The sequence below is a fragment of the Thalia democratica genome, chromosome 4 (genome assembly GCF_965202585.1).
Source record: "Thalia democratica chromosome 4, ktThaDemo2.hap1.1, whole genome shotgun sequence".
NCBI lineage: Eukaryota > Metazoa > Chordata > Thaliacea > Salpida > Salpidae > Thalia > Thalia democratica.
This window is the reverse complement of record NC_139168.1, coordinates 2744820-2763975: the sequence shown is the minus strand read 5'-3', so window position 1 is coordinate 2763975 and position 19156 is coordinate 2744820. Positions and strand designations below refer to the sequence as shown.

The following is a 19156-nucleotide window of genomic DNA, read 5'->3' as shown; positions in this document are numbered from 1 at the left end:
TAACAAAAGACTAACAAACTTAATGAACTCAAAAGCTGTTTTGAACAGAAATTCTAAATTTAGACAAAATGTTCTACCTAGGTTCATAAAATAGAACTTATTTAATTATGACAAATAACTTTAAAAATTCCCTTTTCTTACTAACTACTATTTTTAATTTAGAACAGTAATTTATAACTAATTTTAAAACGAAAATACTGAAGACAATCTAAACTGTTTTTAGTGTAAAAATAAGATATATAAACAAAGCATATAAATTTGTTTACCCGTTAGAATCGCACAATCTATTCCAAATCTTAAAGTACTTTTTTATTTATCTTGACCTCTATATTTATATTGACCCTTACAAATCAATAAAAATGTTTAACTACAAGCTGAGATTTTTGTTCAAGGGTAATTTCTACTGATTTTTTTCAAAATTTAAGTTTTAACAAAAGTTACTTCATATAAATGATTAAAAGCGTTCACTTGATATTAAATTCTTTTAACATTTAAGTGAAAATTTAAATTTAATAAAAACTGTTAAACACTTTAAAAGGCGAAACTAAAAACTCGCAAGATAAAATTAATCTTGAATTATATTTCGTCAGAAACTCAAGCAGGCAAAACTGCACGGCGTTTTAAAGGGGAAAGTCTATTAATTATTCAGTGGCTAATAAATTTCAACGACTGCTTTCCATATAGACTGGGAATTTTCAACTGAATTTCGTAAGACTATCTTAAAACAAATTTAAAAAATTTAGCAAATACCAATCTGTATCTAGTTATTTACTTGATGCTTTTTCTAAAAACTTTTGTCAATGATTTTTGTTTCTGTAGCAAAAATTACAAATAAAACATCTGTAAGTTTTTTTAAACTTTTAATAGAAACTATAACCATTTTTATCTCTAAAAAAGCTTTTATTTACTAGTAATTCAATATGATTTTAATTACCTAGATTTAATTTTTTTTAATTTTTTGAACTAAAGTTCTACAATTTTGTACACTTAAAAAATACAGTTTACCATGTCAACAAAAACTGTGTTCTAACAAGCAGTTTTTAATAGTGCACATAGTTATTATAATTTTTTTTTAAGAAAAATATTCCTGTACAATTGGGAGTGTCAATTTTAAAGTAACCAAAGCAAATTTAGCATACATCAGATTATTTTCAAGATACTTTATTACATGTTGTTTGTAGTAAAAAGTAAAATTAATTTTAATTAATCTGAAAGTAAGTGGGATATTTTGAATTATGGAAAACCCTTGGTTTAGTTGCTATATTATGCTTAACATGAAAAATAAAATAAAACTAATTTTTACAAAAATTCTATCACACACTTTTCTTTAACTAGTACAACATTTGAATTTATTAACAATAAAATAACTCAACTGTATAATTTTTTTTATTGTAATAAAAAATCTCAACTATTAAAACTGTTAACACTAACTCAAAAAATAATTCCATCTAACAACCAAAAAAACTAAAAATTTAAACTAAATTCAACTAAAAACTTTTAATAACTAATAGAAGCTATCAGACTGGTTCGATTCGATTTTATCGACCAAATTATCTCTGTCAGGGCCTTCCATGTGGAAAGTGTCGGAAATTGAAGGTTCGACTTTTACTTCTCCGTTGTTGTCCTATTTGTGAGAAATAAAATAAAAAATAACTAAACATTGTTATTTGAAATAGACAAAAAACTAATTATATCTAACTGAATAAATATAAAAATTGTAAATATTGTTAATTGAAGGTTCAACTTTGAATTCTTCGTTGTTGTCCTAAATATAAATATTATAAATTTCGGTAAAATAAATTTTAACTTTAAATAAATAGTTCCAAAAGAGCTTATGTGTTTTAACAAATAAAAAGTGTTAAAACCTATAATTTTTATATTTTTAGTTGATAGTTATAACAAAGTAGTTTTGAGCTTAATTGTAATTTCAAGCAAGTATATGGAAAAAATATATAACATTATCTTTTGATAAACAACTCATAAAATTTTTATAGTGTTGTGCAAGTTTAAACACTTCTTCTAAAGCTAAAGTTACTGGTAAAAACAAGTTTGAAAAGGTCACATTTAGGTTAATTCCAAGATTGACACTAACTCACATCAACTAGAACACTTGCCTCTTAAATTCTATTTTGAGCACTATGTAGGGAATAATAAACTTTAATAAAATATTGAACTAATTTAAGTTAATCGTGAAGTAAGTGTCTTATGGTATTAGTGTATTAGGTTAAGTCACATTTTTTATTTACAAAATCAATTGTAATACTTCAAGTTAAATTTCTTGAGTGAGCAGGCAATATTAATAATAAGGTTTTTATTTATAAATCTTTTAAAAGATAACTTGATTTAAAGCAGTTTTTATTTTTATAAATTTAATTCGGGAGATTTTCAAATTATAGTTCAATATAAAATACTCAATAGTTCGATTGTGAACAACAATTTGATCAAAGATGTAGAGACAGAAAAAAAAAAGTTCTAGGATTTTAAATTATTTCTCATCAAAAATCTAGGTTTTTCCAAAAACTTTCCTAAGTATCAAACTTTTTTAATATTTCAGGAGTTTTTGAGACTTTTTAGCCTAAATTTTCAAACTCTATGTATCCAAATTAAACAGTCACCCCAAATAATTCTTTTACAGAGCACACTGATAAAAATAGTAATTCAACTGTATTGAATACATAACTTCTAGTGTCTTAACATTTTAGTTATGATTTTCAAAACTTTATCTAAGTCTTATCATTGTTGTCATAAAAAACTCTGTAGCATACAATACTTCAAGAATGTTTTAAACTATCAGTAAATTTAAAAACTGTGTAAATTTTATTATACCTTTAAACGTTTTCTATTTTAAAAACCTCCAAACAAAATTTCAAGTATCTGACGAGAGGATTCTTTAGTAAATCTTATAATTTTTAATATATTAAAAACCTTAGTTGCATACAAAACTTCAAGTATCTGGTTGCAAGTATCTTTAGTTAACTAATTAGCTTCACTTTATTTTTAATTTCATTATTAAATACTTAACTATTTTTTACATTAATTAATACCTCAGTGGCGTACAAAACTTCAAGTATTTGATTACAAGTATCTTTGGTGAACTGATTAGCTTCTGCGTTGTCTGATGCGACTTGGCACATCGTTTCAATTTCTCTCAATTTTCCGAAATAAAAATCTCTCTCCTTCATCACCGAGTTGAGAGTCTCCTGAAACTCCTCTTCCTGTGTGACGTCATAATATGAGTTAATACGTCATAATGACTTACTAAATTATAAATAGTAGTAAGTTTTAGGATTAGTAATGTATAGGTTTAGAATCATCGTAAATTAGTATTACAACTTCAATAAGAATTGCATAGTTTAAAATAAACTAATAAAGAACTTTATAGGTATTACATATTCTCTTCTTTCAAAGTCATAATATAATCATTATTACACCAGAATATGCTACTTGCTACATCATTGGTATTTTTTGGTGGACTATTAAATAAGCATTTGATATGTAAACACTGTTGATACCAATTGATTAAATTCAATATGTGATTTTTTAAATAACAAATTTCTTAAAGAGCTTTAAGCTTCTATAACTTTTGATAATCGTCAAGCCTAGGTGACATAAGTTTAGAAAACAAATAATCTTCAACTGCTAGATCTAAAAAAGCTCAAACTATGGCAACTATGATACAAGTTTAGTTAAGTAGTTCTTGTAAATTTCTTAAAAACTGTAAAGAGTTATTGTTTTTAATATATATATTTATCAATTTAGCGGTATACATACTTTTTTATACGCAGGAAAATTAAAAAAAGGTCTAACTAAAGAATGTTCTAAAAACTTTCTTTGGTGATATAAACATGCTAGTAATACAAATATTTTACTTATTTTTACTAATAATATTTTACTACTAATTTTGGTGTTGGGATGCTAAAGATTTTTTTCCAGGATTTTAAAATAACAAGTTTTTTTTAATCTATTTTTGGTATAAACCTAAGTTTTACTAAAAAACTGTATTAATTTCCATAAAATATTAAAAAGATACTGTAAAGCTACTTTAAATTGGTTTTCATTAAGTAGAACTGTAAATGAAACAAGAAAAAATATTGTATATTAAATAATTTTCGCATCTTATCTTAATTTAATTAATTTACATGTTAAATATGTTTAGATTCCAGGTTTTTAGTGATTTTTGTTCAAAATAAATTTTATATTTATTTTTTCAAAAATTTCCAAATTCAAGGTTTTTCCAGTTTTATTTTTTCTAAAATTTTCAAATTCGAGGTCTTCTGGCAACACTTTAGTAAGTATGAATATGTTTTTTACACAATACGTTGCTCGTGCTTTTTTATTTATATTCATAAAAATACTGAATACAACACAGATAAATTAAGCGGTTTTTTTAAAAGTCGGTCTAAAATGATGCTAAACGAATCATAGAACTTGAATAAAAAGTTATTTATTATAAATTATATTATTATTAAGAAAACAAAAACATTTACATTTACTTCAAAAATTTAAAACAAAAAATATAGTATTTCCTTTTTATTGTTTTATTATAATATAATTCATACAGCCCAAATTTTAATCTTTTATTTTGAAAAAATTGTGTATATTTCTAACATTTTATGAATAACATTCTTTGTATATTACATAAAAAACATAAATACATTTTTGTTACAAACTATATTTATACTCAAGCAACATAAACTAACTTCAGTTAAAAATTTTATGTGAACGCGAGAAGAATTAAATAAATAAATAAAGTTTATAACTCACTTGACTATTTTATTAAAACTGGTACATACTAAAGTATAGTTAAAAATAAAAATAAGTGCCAAGTTAAACTAACTCAATCATTAACTGATTTTACTTTATTAGTAAAATTTAATGTGCTGTTGGTAACCAATAAACTTTTAATACCAATATTTCAGGTTATTGCCTTTTGAAAAAGATTAAAAACTCAAAAAGATTCAATCAAAACAAGCTATAAATAATTTTTAACGCTTTTTAAGTTTTTAAGCTACTTCAGAATACAATGAGGAAAAGTTTAATATTTGTAAACTAGAATAGCTTTAAAACCAAATTCACTTTCTACTCAAAAGTACAAATACAAATAAATAACTCAAGTAACTGATTCAAAAAATTCAAAGTATGATGCGTAAATGAGAAATGTACTTCATAGCACGTATTAATACAGGCGACTAACATAATTAAAATGTCTGCCAAAACTATCAACTGTGTTTTCTCAAATAAAATTATTTCTTTACTCACAAAATTTTCTTACAATTGGTGATTGATAAAAATTTACAATACTACCAACATGTTATCAAAAAAATTATTTTTAACTACAATAAGATTAAAAAAAAAAGTTTCTTATAGCTTTCACAAAATGTATAAAATGCATAATCCTAAATTTAATATAAATGATTAACTTTATTATAAAAAGATTGAAATTAACTGTTAATAATCAACATTTAATGCAGTCTGAGTTTACAATCTTTAAAAAACAATTAAAAATTAATTTTATTAGCATTAGCCGATGTCAAATTGTTTAAAATAGTTAAATTAGATTAATAATTATTTGATGATAAGTACGTAAAACTATGTGTAATATAATATAATGATTTATAAATTAAAATAAGCCAATGTATATCAGCTATTTACTATAGTTCATAGTGAAAATGAAATAAATTAATTAAAATTATTTTAAATCATTAAGAAGTGACATTAATAACACAGTATTACAGCTCAATGGAAGTAATAAAGAACAGATTATTTTCAATAGAGCACATTTTTACAAATTTAATAGCTTGTTAAATAAGACATAAAGTGAGTTTAAACTAATTTGCAGAGTATGCTTAGAACTAAAACTAAGCTTAAACGAATAACTATTTAACTGATTTCATTAATTTATTAATATGATATAAGATAGATAGTTTGATCATAATATTTTTAGTTTTTTACACTCTTTTTAAATAAAATAACCGTAACAGTTATAAAAACTAACTTGTGTAGAATAATTTTTATACTAAATGATAAAAAAGTATAGAATAGATGATCTAAATTAAATCACCAATTGAAATTATAATTTTAAACACAAAGAATTTAAATTTAAGTTGACATCCAAATTAAGTTAGCTGTAAGTTTTGAAATACTTACTACTATTAGTTTTGTATTTTACATAATTAAAACTTATATTTTCAACTAGAGCTAAATCACATTACATTCTTTTACACTTATTATAGTACCACAACAAATCATATAAGACTTTCAATTTAACAAAATTGAAAAAACGATGTTCGCTAATTAAAAAAATTTTTAGTTTGTAGTACAAACAAAAATAAATTTTCATTATTTCTATTTAACCTGCTTATCAAAAGTATTGTTTTTTTGTTTAAAAAATCGCAACAAAGTTAACTAAAATACTTGTAATTTTCATTTTTTTTAAATTTAACCTGCTGATTAAAAGTGATTTTCATATAATACTTTAGCTTAAGAAATAGTTTAAGTCTTTATTGATTAAAAAAAATCTTTTAATCTTAGTAACAAAAAATTCTCAATCTTCCTAACCTGCTGTTCACATGTGACTTTCATTTTCTTCAGCTGTTTCTTCATACTTTCAACATCAGCGGACGAAATTCTGTGTTCTTGAGAAACAGTAGAGGTTGCTGCTGATGCTGGTTTCTCGCTTCTCGACGTGTTTATCTTCTTTGGTTGACGCGCAGAACCTTTAAATAATTTTGTATTTTTATTAAATTGGTTGATATTTTCATTCATGAGAGTTTTGTAAATTTCATTTTTAGTAGCAAAAAAATGCATAATGGGTTTTCAACTTGATTAATTTTAGTTTTTGATTTTACTTTATTATCCCATACCAATAAACTAGGTTTTCTGTTGGCTGTTTATAATAAAGTTTTCAACTTAATTTGAAATTTATTTTCTATATTTTTACTTTGTTTTTAGTAATATTTTTTAACTTAGTTTGCTATTAAGTGTTTGTAATAGCACAACTCAATTAACTTTTAATCAATTAATTTCATTAACAACAAACTTGGTTTTGAGCTGGGTGTTTCCCCAGGTCTAGGATTTCCAGCAACTGCCAGCCAATTTCCATCTCGAGCCGCAGAAGGATCGTAAGACTGACCCTGAAAATTTAAAATAAACATGTAAATATTAGGATTGATTGAAAAAGTTGCTTTATGATAAATTAATTTAGTATTTAGACTGAGTCTGAGTAAAAGCTTGAATTGTGTGAGTATTTAGGCAAATCCTGAAGATAAATTGTATAAATATATGCTATAAGTGAAATAAACACGTAAATATTAAGACTGACCCTAAGTAAAAAGTTTTTAAACAGTTTTTAGGCAAACCCTTTTTTAAGTAAAATTAGATAAATTTGTAAATATCATCCTGACGAATGTTAAGTTTGATAATTTAATTTATTTAACTTAAAAATAATTCAGCTAACTAAAACGAATTACTGTTACAAAAACAATTAAATAAATGAACTATTTGATAGACTGTTATGAGTGTTAGTTATGTTTTATGTGTAAACAAATAAAATAAGATAAACACTTTGACTAATATTTATAAACAATCGTCAATTTTGATTTAATGTAGTTTAACTAATTAAAATTGAATATCATTACAAGGAAATTATTTCAAAATTAATAAATATTAAACACTTTATATACATATTTGGATGAATAACATATTACACTTAGAAAAATATTAATTTTGAAAATTATTATAAAAAGGAAACACATCTAAACTGTTAATTTTATCAAAAAAAATTGATGCTTTATTAATATATTTTTTCAAAAAACGTTATATTTATTACTTTGGTCAGTAATAAAGATTACTGAAAATTCCGTTAAATGTTATATCTACCCTGAATACTTGTTAAATTTAAAAAATAAACTTACGTGATAGTTTGCATCAAAGAATTTTTTGAACCACTGAACGAATTCGAAATTGTCCTGGAATCTTCCTTTGACTAAACGCTCTACAGGAATTGTCTGTAAGAAAAATAATTAAAATAAATACAATAAATTTAATTTAAAAAAAAAACTTTTTATGTATGCTACAATTTACATAAGCAAGCAATTTATTTTGTAACACATTTTGTAAACATATTCCATTATATTTCATTAAGAATAAATAAAACTGTGTAATACTTTTAAAGAACTTTATTATTTATTTATATTTAATGCAGTGTTATCTAAAATTATTTGTTTATTAATTTAAAGTAACTTACTTTATCACAACCAGTTTTTTTGAAAGCTTCCTGCAAGATTTTGAAATTCTGAATGTAATCGTGTTCCAATTTACTTTCCCATTTCACCCTCTTTATGCGAATTTTACCTGTTTTTTATATCAACAATTATGACAGTGTTTTATTTTAGCTATTTTAAATTGTTTTTATTAAAAAATATCATCTATTAGAATACTATTTTTAGTTAAACATAAGTGAATAAAACTTATGTTGGTTACATTTTTTTTAGTTAAATTAAAAATCTATCTTGAAACTTCTCATAAGTCTTCTTTACTCTATAACTTCATTAATCTTTTTTAATTCACTCAATTATAGTGTACTATTTTTATTATAGATAAATCTAGATTTGATAAGGGGATTGTCACTTTTTCTATAAAGTAGTTCTAATTTGCAAAAAATTTAAAACTTTTTTTTATTCCTATTTATTATGGATTTTTCAGGTAAGCTAGGTAACAACAGAAGATATTAGTCATCCAAAATTCAACAATTTGCAATTGAATTTAACACTTCTAAGTTTATTTGTTAAACAGTTCAATAAAAAAAATTTGTTGTCAGTATTCTATTTAGTTTAAAATTAAAATCATGAAAACATATAAAAAAATTATGAAACATTATCAAAAATCTTATGTATTAGCAATTCTAAAATTAGTTAATATTGGATTTAAATCCCATGTACAACATAATGTAATGTAAAAAATATATAATAAAGCTACATAACAAAAGTAAAATAATAAATGTTTATCTTTTTTTTTTTGAGCTCTGAAATCGGTGGAATTAACAAAAATAAAAAATAGTAGCTACTAATTTTTTTAGAAGTCTTGGTTCCCAAATTTAAAAAAAATTAACAATACAATTCGTGTCTCATTAAAAAAATGTTTATAAAAAATATATAGTGCAAAACCGTGTTTACTGATAAGACTGTGTAATTTTTTTGTACATTTTAGTTTTACTGTTAACAAATACTAAACTTTGCATAAGCAATTTTACTTTTAAAATTCTAAACAAACATGATATAAAACAAAAGTGTATTCAATAAAGTAAATCAAATAAAACTTAATAAACTACATAAAAAATACTTAATCTGTAATGAAGCTTATTATTTGTATGTGTAAGGTATTGTATGGTTTAAATTTTTTCAAAAATCAACACGTTTTAACAAGTAACAGGGGTCCTACTAAATATGGTTTTATGTTAATTTTTATAAATGTTTCATTAATTTATTGCTTTATTGTTAAAGTTTAGTTTATTATAAAACTTGTACAATTTTTTAAAATGTGGCATAAAAATAACATGTAAAATAGTTTGTTGGAAAGAAAATATCTAAAATAAGTCAAATAACAGCCATAATCATTGCTATATTATATCTACAAAGTTATTTACAGTAATACCTGGGAATTTCAAATAGTTTAAAAAAATTGTAAAAAATTAGAATTAAGAAATACTTTTTTAAATGCCTAAATTTATCATTAACACCATTGCCATAATGAAAATAAATATATAAAAAACAAAATAAATAAAAATAGTTTCATTTATTTTCATAAACACCATTTTAGTTTGGTTTTCAAGCTTCATTTTTTGTTTGAGAATTATACTGATTACACACATACAATCAAAAAATTATTTTTACAAGTTTAGCAAATACCCCTTAAAATATTTTTACTTCGATTTTAAAGTTTCCTTTATAGTGTATTTAATTTTCATTAAACATGAGATTTTGAATGACAACAAAACTCACCTCCAAACATCATGTGCATGAACTGGCAGTAAACGGCTCCTGTGCACAGATGCTCAACTTTTTTAACGTTGAGCTCCAGTGTTTCGTTTACCCACTGCACCAGCTCTTGCCTGCTCAGGTTGTTTGTTGAAACCGACGTTGAAAACACGTTGACGGCAGACATAACTTTTTATTTAAATGATTCTACAGCTGTGTAAATAGTCATATTTAAAAAATGGTAAACTATCTTTGCATGAAGATACCTTTCATGTCAACTTAATCTGATTATGAAATTTAACTTATATTGCTTTAATTTTAGTAATATACATAAACCAGTAAAAGACATATTATAGTAAGAATACATAAACCAAATTTTTGTTTAGAAAGAAATTCACAACTTAATAATCTTCTTTGAAAAAAAAATTCAAATAACTTCAAGTACTTCAACTTGTAAAAACTGAGATTTTATTTTGCTAATATTTCCAAAACAACAAATTTAGCCTGACGTGTAGAAACCCCACAAAACTTATAAAATAATTTTAGTATGATTTTTTATTTCCAAGTAAAAATAACTTTTATTGTCAAATATTTAAAATAAAGTTTTTTTTTCTCAAAGCAATAGTTTTAAATCTAAGGAAGACTTTCTAAAATTTTATGTCTTAGCTTAAAAAATAGTTTAGAAAAAGTGATATATACTTCTATGTTAGATATGAATTTAAATGAGCTAGAATTATTCTACACATAAGACAAGATATTTTTATAGTGAATTCATTCAGAATGAATTCAGAAAAGTCAGTATGTTTGTTGTGGAATCTTATTACAAACCTGATTTAAAAATTGTTATTCAAAAGTCAATTGAAAATTATATATTTTATAAAAAGTACATTTCAGTTTAACCTTTTACTTTCCAATAAGGGCATACGATAATTTTTTTAATGGTTGGACCTACTATTCTCTAGAAACATCAGTTCCAGTAGTTTGAAGAGGATAGTAGGTCGTTGAAATTCAATAAGCAAAAGTTGACAAAAAAGGTCAGCAAAAAATAAGAGAGTAACCTAAAAAGAAGCTTTAAAAATTTAAAGATTACGTAAAAACCAGTACAACATTTTCTGATTGGGACAATTCAAATTTTAAACTCTAGTAGTTCTGTAAGAATGTGAATTATATTATTGCTCTTTTATCTAATTTTTCTAGTCATTTTTAATTTATTTTAGTGTTACATACTTTTTTACTTAAAAAAAATTAAGATATGGTCCTTAAAAACCTTTAATCAGAATTCAAATGATTTGAATATTCAGAATTTTATTCTGTATGAATATGCAACCATCAAAAACTGTTTATATAGTTTCTATGAGATTTTAAATGTTTGTTTTATCTTTATTTAATATTTATTTATGATGTTTAATATATAAACAAGTCTTGGAAATTTTAATATTTTATAATAAACCTTAGAAACTTTCTAAGATTAATTTTTTGTGTTTTTAATAGTTTTGAACTTTGTTATTGTAATTTGGACAAATATAAATATCAACTTGTATGAAAAATGGTTTACTTTCAACATGTCCTTTTTTCTACATTTTTTTTTCATTTGCTTCACTTTAAACCAAGGTTTTCCAAAGTGGGCAAAATTGCCCCCTGGGGAAAATTTTAGTAAATTGGGGGGGGGGCAATTATTAGTAAAGGGGCAAAAAGGAGGGCGTTTTTAAATTTTTGAAACTTACACTAGACATTCTTAAAAAAAGGTGTTTTTATTAGTAATTTTGAAACTTACACTAGATATTCTTAAGTTGCAGATGAACTGCAAAAAAAATAATATAACATTTTATGTTACTTTATAATATAAATGAAATTAAATTATCAAAAACATGACCTTAATATGGTTAACTCAATTATAACACAATTAAAGGCATAACAGGGCCATCTTCTTTTTAAAAGCTGGTTTTATTTTATAGAGATTTATCTTGGCTACCAGACACTTTTAAACTATTTAAAAAAAATTAAAGTAAATTTTGAAATACAAGAGATAAAATTTAGTGCATTTAATAGGATTCTTAACTACAAAAAAAAATCACTAAAAATCTATCTCCTCATTCATTTTAAACCATTCTTTTTAAATTTTCACAGTAAATCCATTACTACTGTTTATTTCTTTTCAATGTATGATCTTTTTATAAGATTATTTTTTACAGAAAATTTGTAATTTTTTTTATCTAGTTGTTATTTTATTATTTATATAGTTATAATCTAATATTTTCAAACTACTATATTGAAAATATTATAAACTATAAGGAATTTTGCTGAAAAGTTGAGATCTTGATACACAAAATTAAGAAAATATATTTTTAGTGAATTTTAAAACTTCTAAGAAAATTGAAAATGAAATAATTGTGTTTTATGTTTGTAAGGTACTACTAATTTGTGTAAAGTACAAGAATATTTGTACAACCAATTTTGTAAAACTATGCTTAGTCTGAAATAAACTAAAATAGACCAGGTTTCAAAAAATATATTTTTAACAACTATTTAGTGTGAAAAAAGTAAAATTTGTCTGAAAACTGTAAGATACACATTTCACAAAAAGTTGGCACTTTTTTGTACCTTATTGATGTCCCTACTGTAAAAATAAAACTAATTTACAAAAACTTTTTTTGGATGACAGTTAGATTACAGTCTTGAGTAATGAAACTTTAAATGTGGCAAAGTTGTGAAAAGTTTTATAAATACTATTTCAACCACTTCATACCACCAATTCATATTTTTACCTTAAACCTTATTTAAAGCAAATTTAATTCAGATGTTGATACTAAAATTTGTATGTACACTATAAAAGATTATTCTTTAAACCCATTTACAATTTCAAGACAATTATTTAAGTAATTATGATGTATTTGTAATTATGATCTACAAAAACTTTTTTTTGGTCTTGTTTTTTTTTTGTTAACACAATTTTTTTTGTCCCATCATAATAACTCAACAAAATTATATTTATATGTATTATATTTATGAAGTGATTTTGAAAAGGTCTTCAATATTATATATACAAGTTTTCATAAAACTTTCAAAATAAAGAATTTTTAACAACTGCAATTTAACTGTCCTCCAAAAAGAAGTATACAATTTAAAAACATTTCGAGTTATGAGTAATTTTTTTATAATTTTTTTCCAGCTACTTCTACTTTAGCTGATTACTATCCATAAGATTTTGATATTTAATAAGGCCATTCTATTTGAATAAGACAGGAAGATAAAATTAAATAATTAAGGGCATAGGGAGGTTAAGTTTTTATTTTGACAAAAAAAAACATTAGCTTTTATATGAAAGCTTTAAGTATAAACTGTAAGTTAGTTTTTATAAGATGTAAAAAGTTTAATTAACTTATGAAATAAAGTAATTTTTGTTAAAATTTTCCAATACAAGTATATTACACAATTTTTTCATAATCAAATTACTCAGAAATTGAATAAATCATTTAAAATATACTTTCTACATATTTCAAGCTACTGACCTTAAATTATTAAGATAAGTTAAAAACATTAATGCAATGATTTAAAAATTGATTTTTCAATATTTTTAAAGAAAAAAAAACATTTTTACTCAAAATTAAAAAACTCTACTATAAGATTTTATATTAAAGTTAAGCTTAAAAATTTTGAAAAAGATGGGTCAAAAACTGTAGAAGAAGATGGATTTTTAATAAAATAAACTTTTTTTGTCTTTTTAACTCGGCCCTTTTAAAAGGATCTTATTGAACTCTCTAATTTTGTGCCTTTACCTTTCAATAACTAATTTTCATTTTTATAGTTTAAAGCAACTGTTAGCCAAGTTAAAATCTTTAAAATTATATTAGCATAACTTTCCACCTCTATACCTTTTTTATTTTTTGTAGAGAAACATCAGATAACACACTCTACCCTCTGCAACGATAAACGTTTTTTGAAGGTCAAATGAGTGAGTATGTTATATCCTTAAATGAATGGTAGAAAAGGTGAGCTGTTCCACTCTTTATGAAATTATTGAAAAGTTGAAGAAGATTTCAGAAGTTGCTTTATATGCTGCTTCATAATGAAATAAAAAGTATAGGGGGTAAATCACTTTTTGACTTTATCTTATTTTGTAGAATTTTGTTAACACTCCAAATTGCTTTTTAAAAGTTTTTAATATAGTAGAAGAACAAAAGATTCATTAAAAGAGAAAGCTAAAACAGCTAAAGATAGAAATATTAAAACTCTATCTTCTCCTACAGTATTGAGTTAACAATTTTAAGTTAAAGGAAATCTTTGTGATGAACTTTTAAAAAGACTTTGTTTTTTGTATATGTGTCAATAACTGGGTTTCAATCTTGCAATGTCAACTTAAAAGCAACATAACAAAAATTTTATGACGAAAAACCAATTATTTTTTTATTTGAATAAAAAATATTTTTAGTCAAAAACTCAAATTTTTTATGAGAATGACTTCAAAATAGTAACAGGCAGAAATAGCATCTAAGGAGTGTACTGTTTTGAATAAGTTGATAGTCAATTCTCAAGAAAACATAATTAGTCCAAAAAAGTACATTTTCATCAAACAGAGCGAACATTGAAAAATATTAAGTTAATATTAAACAATTATTAAATGTTCACTGTAGTTAGGTTACTAAATAAAAATTTAATATTTCTAACTAAAAATATAAATAATTTGTGCTTAAACCTAAAAATTATTAAATTTTTGTTCTTCTGATCTAGAATAAACACTCAATAATATAAACGTATAATAAAAAGATAAATGATTATTAATATTAATCGAAGAGATTAAATACATAATTGTAAAAATTTGTACATTTGATCACTATCTTACGAAATTAAATCAAATCATACAACAAGTAGCAAAGTAAAAGATTCTATAATCACTTATAACATAATATATACCAGCTGTGGTCAAGATTCGATTTATGAAAGACAACTAAGATTTACTATAAAAATGTTTTCACGGGTCTCTAAAGAAATATAGTAAATTTATTTAATTTATTGCTAAAACGTCAAACTATTATAAACAAACTAAGACCATCAAACACAACTACACAATGTATAAAAACAACTCAATTTGTATAACACATAAGTCAAACACCACACATTTAAAAACTTAGAATTATTTCATGTCTTCACCTCTTAACTATTTTCTCCGTAATTGGCTTCTTTTCAACTTCTCTGCTAGGTCTTTTCTATTTTAGATTCATCATTAAAGTCACTTTTTGTCGGTGAATAACAACTAACTTTACCATTATTCGAAATTTTGTCAAAATTGCGAGTTACTGATTATGATTTTAGTGGAACATTTCCCTTTTATTTATTCACTAGGGATTTTTTCCCTCTTTATCCGCTTTGAAACTAGTTACTTTCATTTCGTTTAGGATTTATCATCAGTGCCAAATTTAGATGTGCACAATTATTTTTTTCATTAACAATTAAATCTTCGCTAACAGACTTGTCAGTTGCTTTGAGTCTACATCTGGATCTACAACTGGTTAAAAAGAATCTTTATTCTCATAACTGGTTTCGTTGAGGTTCAAATCTTCAGAAGAGTTTTTGCTGCATTTTGATAGTTCGAGCTTTAGTGCGCACTTTGACTTTATTATAACTTTGACTGTAGTCTTATGCTCCTCATTTCAAACTCATCATCCTGAATGGCATCACTTGTGACTCTATCAAGAAGTTCTGAAATAATTGTGATAACGAACTTTGCGAGAGGTTATCTGAGATGACTCATTTTTTACTTTTTCTTCTCTAACCGAAGAGAAGAACAAGTAAAAAGTTTCTCAAGTAACTTGTTCATCTTACTGAGAACTATTTACATCTATGATTTTAGCTGGATCAGTGACATAATCATTACTACCAGGAAAATAAATAATTGTTAATATGCACTAATTTGTTTTTGATACAGTAAAGAAGTCTATTGTTTAAAATATGGTCAGAATATACCAGCAACTGCTACTCTACTCATTACAATAATACTTGCTATATTTATTTTATTTAGTTTAATGATAAATCACTAAAAATGTAAAACTTTTCAACTTAACTGACAAACAAATGAAATAGAAATTTTAAATTAATTGAATGCTAACGAATGCTTAGTTATAAAGGTGTGAAAAATATAATAAAGTTATTATTTCTGTTTTAAAAATAATCAAGTCAAGTTAAAGAATTTGATTTAAAAAATTGGTTTAAATTAAGTTATATACTTTATTTAATTAAACACTAATGTCACTTAAATGATAATAAATTTTACAAAAAAAGGGTGCAATTTATATATGCATCACTGTAAATATCAAAATAAAGTTATACATTGCCGGTTAAACAGTTAAAATGTTTCACAGTTTGTTAACTTTAAATAAAATAAGAAAACTATTAACAACAAGTAACTAAATTTTCTTACTTTTGTGACATATAGAACTTTTATCATATCTCACGAAAATATTACAAACAGTCAATTGCAGTGTACGAAAAAAAAAACAGTAAAGTGTATGTTTTTTTTTCAATATTGTGCGTTTGGTTATTTGAATAAACAGTTACAGCTTTCTACTTTTACAAGGAGGACAGATTATTTTTTTTATTAATGATGATAATCATATGAAGATTTTTTTTTTTGTTTGTGGTGTAATTGCTTTTATGAGTTTTATTTTTTTAAATCTTAAAATATACTTATACATAAAATTTAACGCCATATAACGTTTTTTAGTCAGTATTTATTTTTATTTAACGTAAAAATATTTAAAGTTCAGTATATTACAATGTGTACACTCTACCTTATTTTTAAAATAAACTATTCAACATTTATTTTTCAACATATGGATTTTTATTTAAAGTACTATAAGTTTTAGTTTAGATTATCATTGCATAAACATTTTAAGTTGTTTTGTACGAAGCGTTATAGATATATTCAAGGCAAAAACTGTGCAAAAATAGTTTTTTTATAACTTTTTGAACACAAACAAATTGAACAAGAGTGTAATTGATATTGTTAACTACTAATATTTGATGTTATTTTAGGTTTTACTACTAATTAGAGTATATTTAGTAACATAAATAATTTCTAAAATATTTTCCGAATGTTGTTTTCAAATCTTCTAAATAGCTAAATAGTAATTTTTTTAATCAAATATATAAACATAATAATTAAAAACTTTCTATATAAAGTTCATTTTTAATCTTGACTTTCAAAAGATCGGGGTTTACATATGAAACAAAGATAAGTAAAATTGTTTAGAGCTGTAGGGTCGGAAAACTTAGGTTCAGCGCGTTATTTAAAGCGAACGACTGTAGCCCAGGATGTATTTTTAGCTAAAAACTTGTTAAAACAAGAGTAAAAAAAAACCTTTTAGAATAAAATTGTCCCTTTTCATATTAAAGGCTGCCGATCTCCTAAATAAGGACCTGAATATTCTGATACCAAAACTTTATAGTCATATTCAAAAATATTTATAAACAGAATTTTCTTAGTTTTTAGTTTTGATTGGTCAGCTTAAATTTTTGAATTTTTACATACAATCTTAAACATTAAAATAAATCTTTCAGTTGTGATAAAAGATTGAAATACTCATTATGTAAAAAACTCAAACTTAAAACACTGTAGAAGTATTTACCTAGTTTTAGTTATGTTTTGTATTACAGACTTTATCATTCTTGTAATTAGTTTGTGAATAAACTCAACCAAGAAAGATATATTTATTTATGATAAAGTCTAGCTAAATTGAATCAACAATGCCTGTGATTAAATGCCCTCTTGAAAGTTGCACATATGAAACACCAGACGTCGATGCTTCTGTAGTTGCTTCTTTGCTTATCATTCACAACAACATACACATTTATGCAAATTCTTCAAAACCAAAGCCTCCAAAGATGGACCGTCCTCGAATAGGGACAGACTGCAATGAAGAGGGTTGGAATATATTTGTACAAAAGTGGACTATTTTCAAAGATAGCATGGAGATGACAGAAGTAGAAAAAGGCCGACAACTGTACCAGTGCTGTGAGGAAGATTTAGGCGATGCTCTTCTGAAGGGTCATGAAGATGTAGTAAATTTAAGTGAGCAAGAGCTTTTAAGGATGATCAAGCAGCTTGCAGTTATTCCTGTTTCAGTTTTTGTACGACGATCAGACTTTCTTAGTGCAAGACAGGATTTGACTGAAAACACTAGATCATTTGCTGCACGTTTAAAGGGAAAAGCCAGTACATGCTCGTACACATGTAAATGCCCAAAGGATGGCTGTAATCAAATGATAGATTTTACAGACATAATTCTAAAAGATGTCATGGTAACAGGTTTAGCTGATGAGGATATCCGTAAAGAGGTACTAGGATGGGAAAATCTAGATGAGAAAAATGTCAATGAGACAATCGGTTTTATTGAAGGTAAAGAGATGGCACGTGATGCAATGTCAAAACCCGCTCAGCTACAGCCTCAGTTTTCTCATACAAATCCTCAAAGAAAACCAAACAAAAACCAAGTGGTAAAATAACTTGTGGCATATGTAAAAAATCAACTGATAAATTTGTTTGGAGCAGTAAAAATATGAGGTATATTAAGTGTTCTGCCTGCAAACAATGCTGGATAAAGTCCCGTAAAAAAGTTTATCAAAGTCACCAAAATTATGCCGATGAATCAAATGCACTTGTAGTTGGTGGATTGTATACACCAAATGTATACAAATTCTTAAAGAAAACCACACAAAAACCAAGTGATAAAATAACTTGTGGCATATGTAATAAATCAACTGATAAATTTGTTTGGAGCAGTAAAAGTATGAGGTATATTGAGTGTTTTGCCTGCAAACAATGCTGGATAAAATCCCGTAAAAAAGTTTATCAAAGTCACCAAAATTATGCTGATGAGTCAAATTCACTTGTAGTTGGTGGATTGTATACACAAAACTTTGATAACTTTTGCAGCCAAGGTCGTAGGAAAAATATGTTCGAGCGTAAAAACGCCAAGAAGAAAAAGGAGGTACAGGGACAGAAAAATGTATTTCTACCTACTGGATGGTGACGAAAACCGCAAAAATCCCAAAGCAATCCTCACCTACCTCCAAATGATAAGAAGTCATTACCTTACGTCAAAAAGAGTGTTATGACTTACAATAACTCGCAGATCTCAAAAATGTGGCGTGACATTTGGAATAAAAAGAAAGAATCTCTTAGTATT

At 24.7% G+C, this 19156-nt stretch overlaps 1 protein-coding gene across 1 annotated transcript; it reads right to left on the bottom strand.

The window, feature by feature from the left end:
* Window positions 1-1504: 1504 nt before the first annotated feature.
* On the bottom strand, window positions 1505-10161 carry LOC145835086 (microtubule-associated protein RP/EB family member 1-like). Its single transcript, XM_082942630.1, has 7 exons — window positions 9999-10161; window positions 8246-8352; window positions 7914-8006; window positions 7040-7133; window positions 6559-6716; window positions 3045-3215; window positions 1505-1624 (listed from the first exon to the last, which is right to left on the bottom strand). Exons 1-7 carry the CDS (start codon window positions 10159-10161, stop codon window positions 1505-1507), a joined length of 906 nt encoding a protein of 301 aa, XP_082798756.1.
* Window positions 10162-19156: the final 8995 nt, after the last annotated feature.

Coding starts and splice junctions, on each gene's coding strand:
- LOC145835086 (XM_082942630.1), bottom strand. CDS start 10,161: ATGTCTGCCGTCAACGTGTTTTCAACGTCGGTTTCAACAAACAACCTG. Junction 3,216..6,558: donor AAGTCACATGTGAACAGCAG/GTTAGGAAGATT, acceptor GACGTCACACAG/GAAGAGGAGTTTCAGGAGAC. Junction 1,625..3,044: donor AAGTTTTGTACGCCACTGAG/GTATTAATTAAT, acceptor TCTCACAAATAG/GACAACAACGGAGAAGTAAA.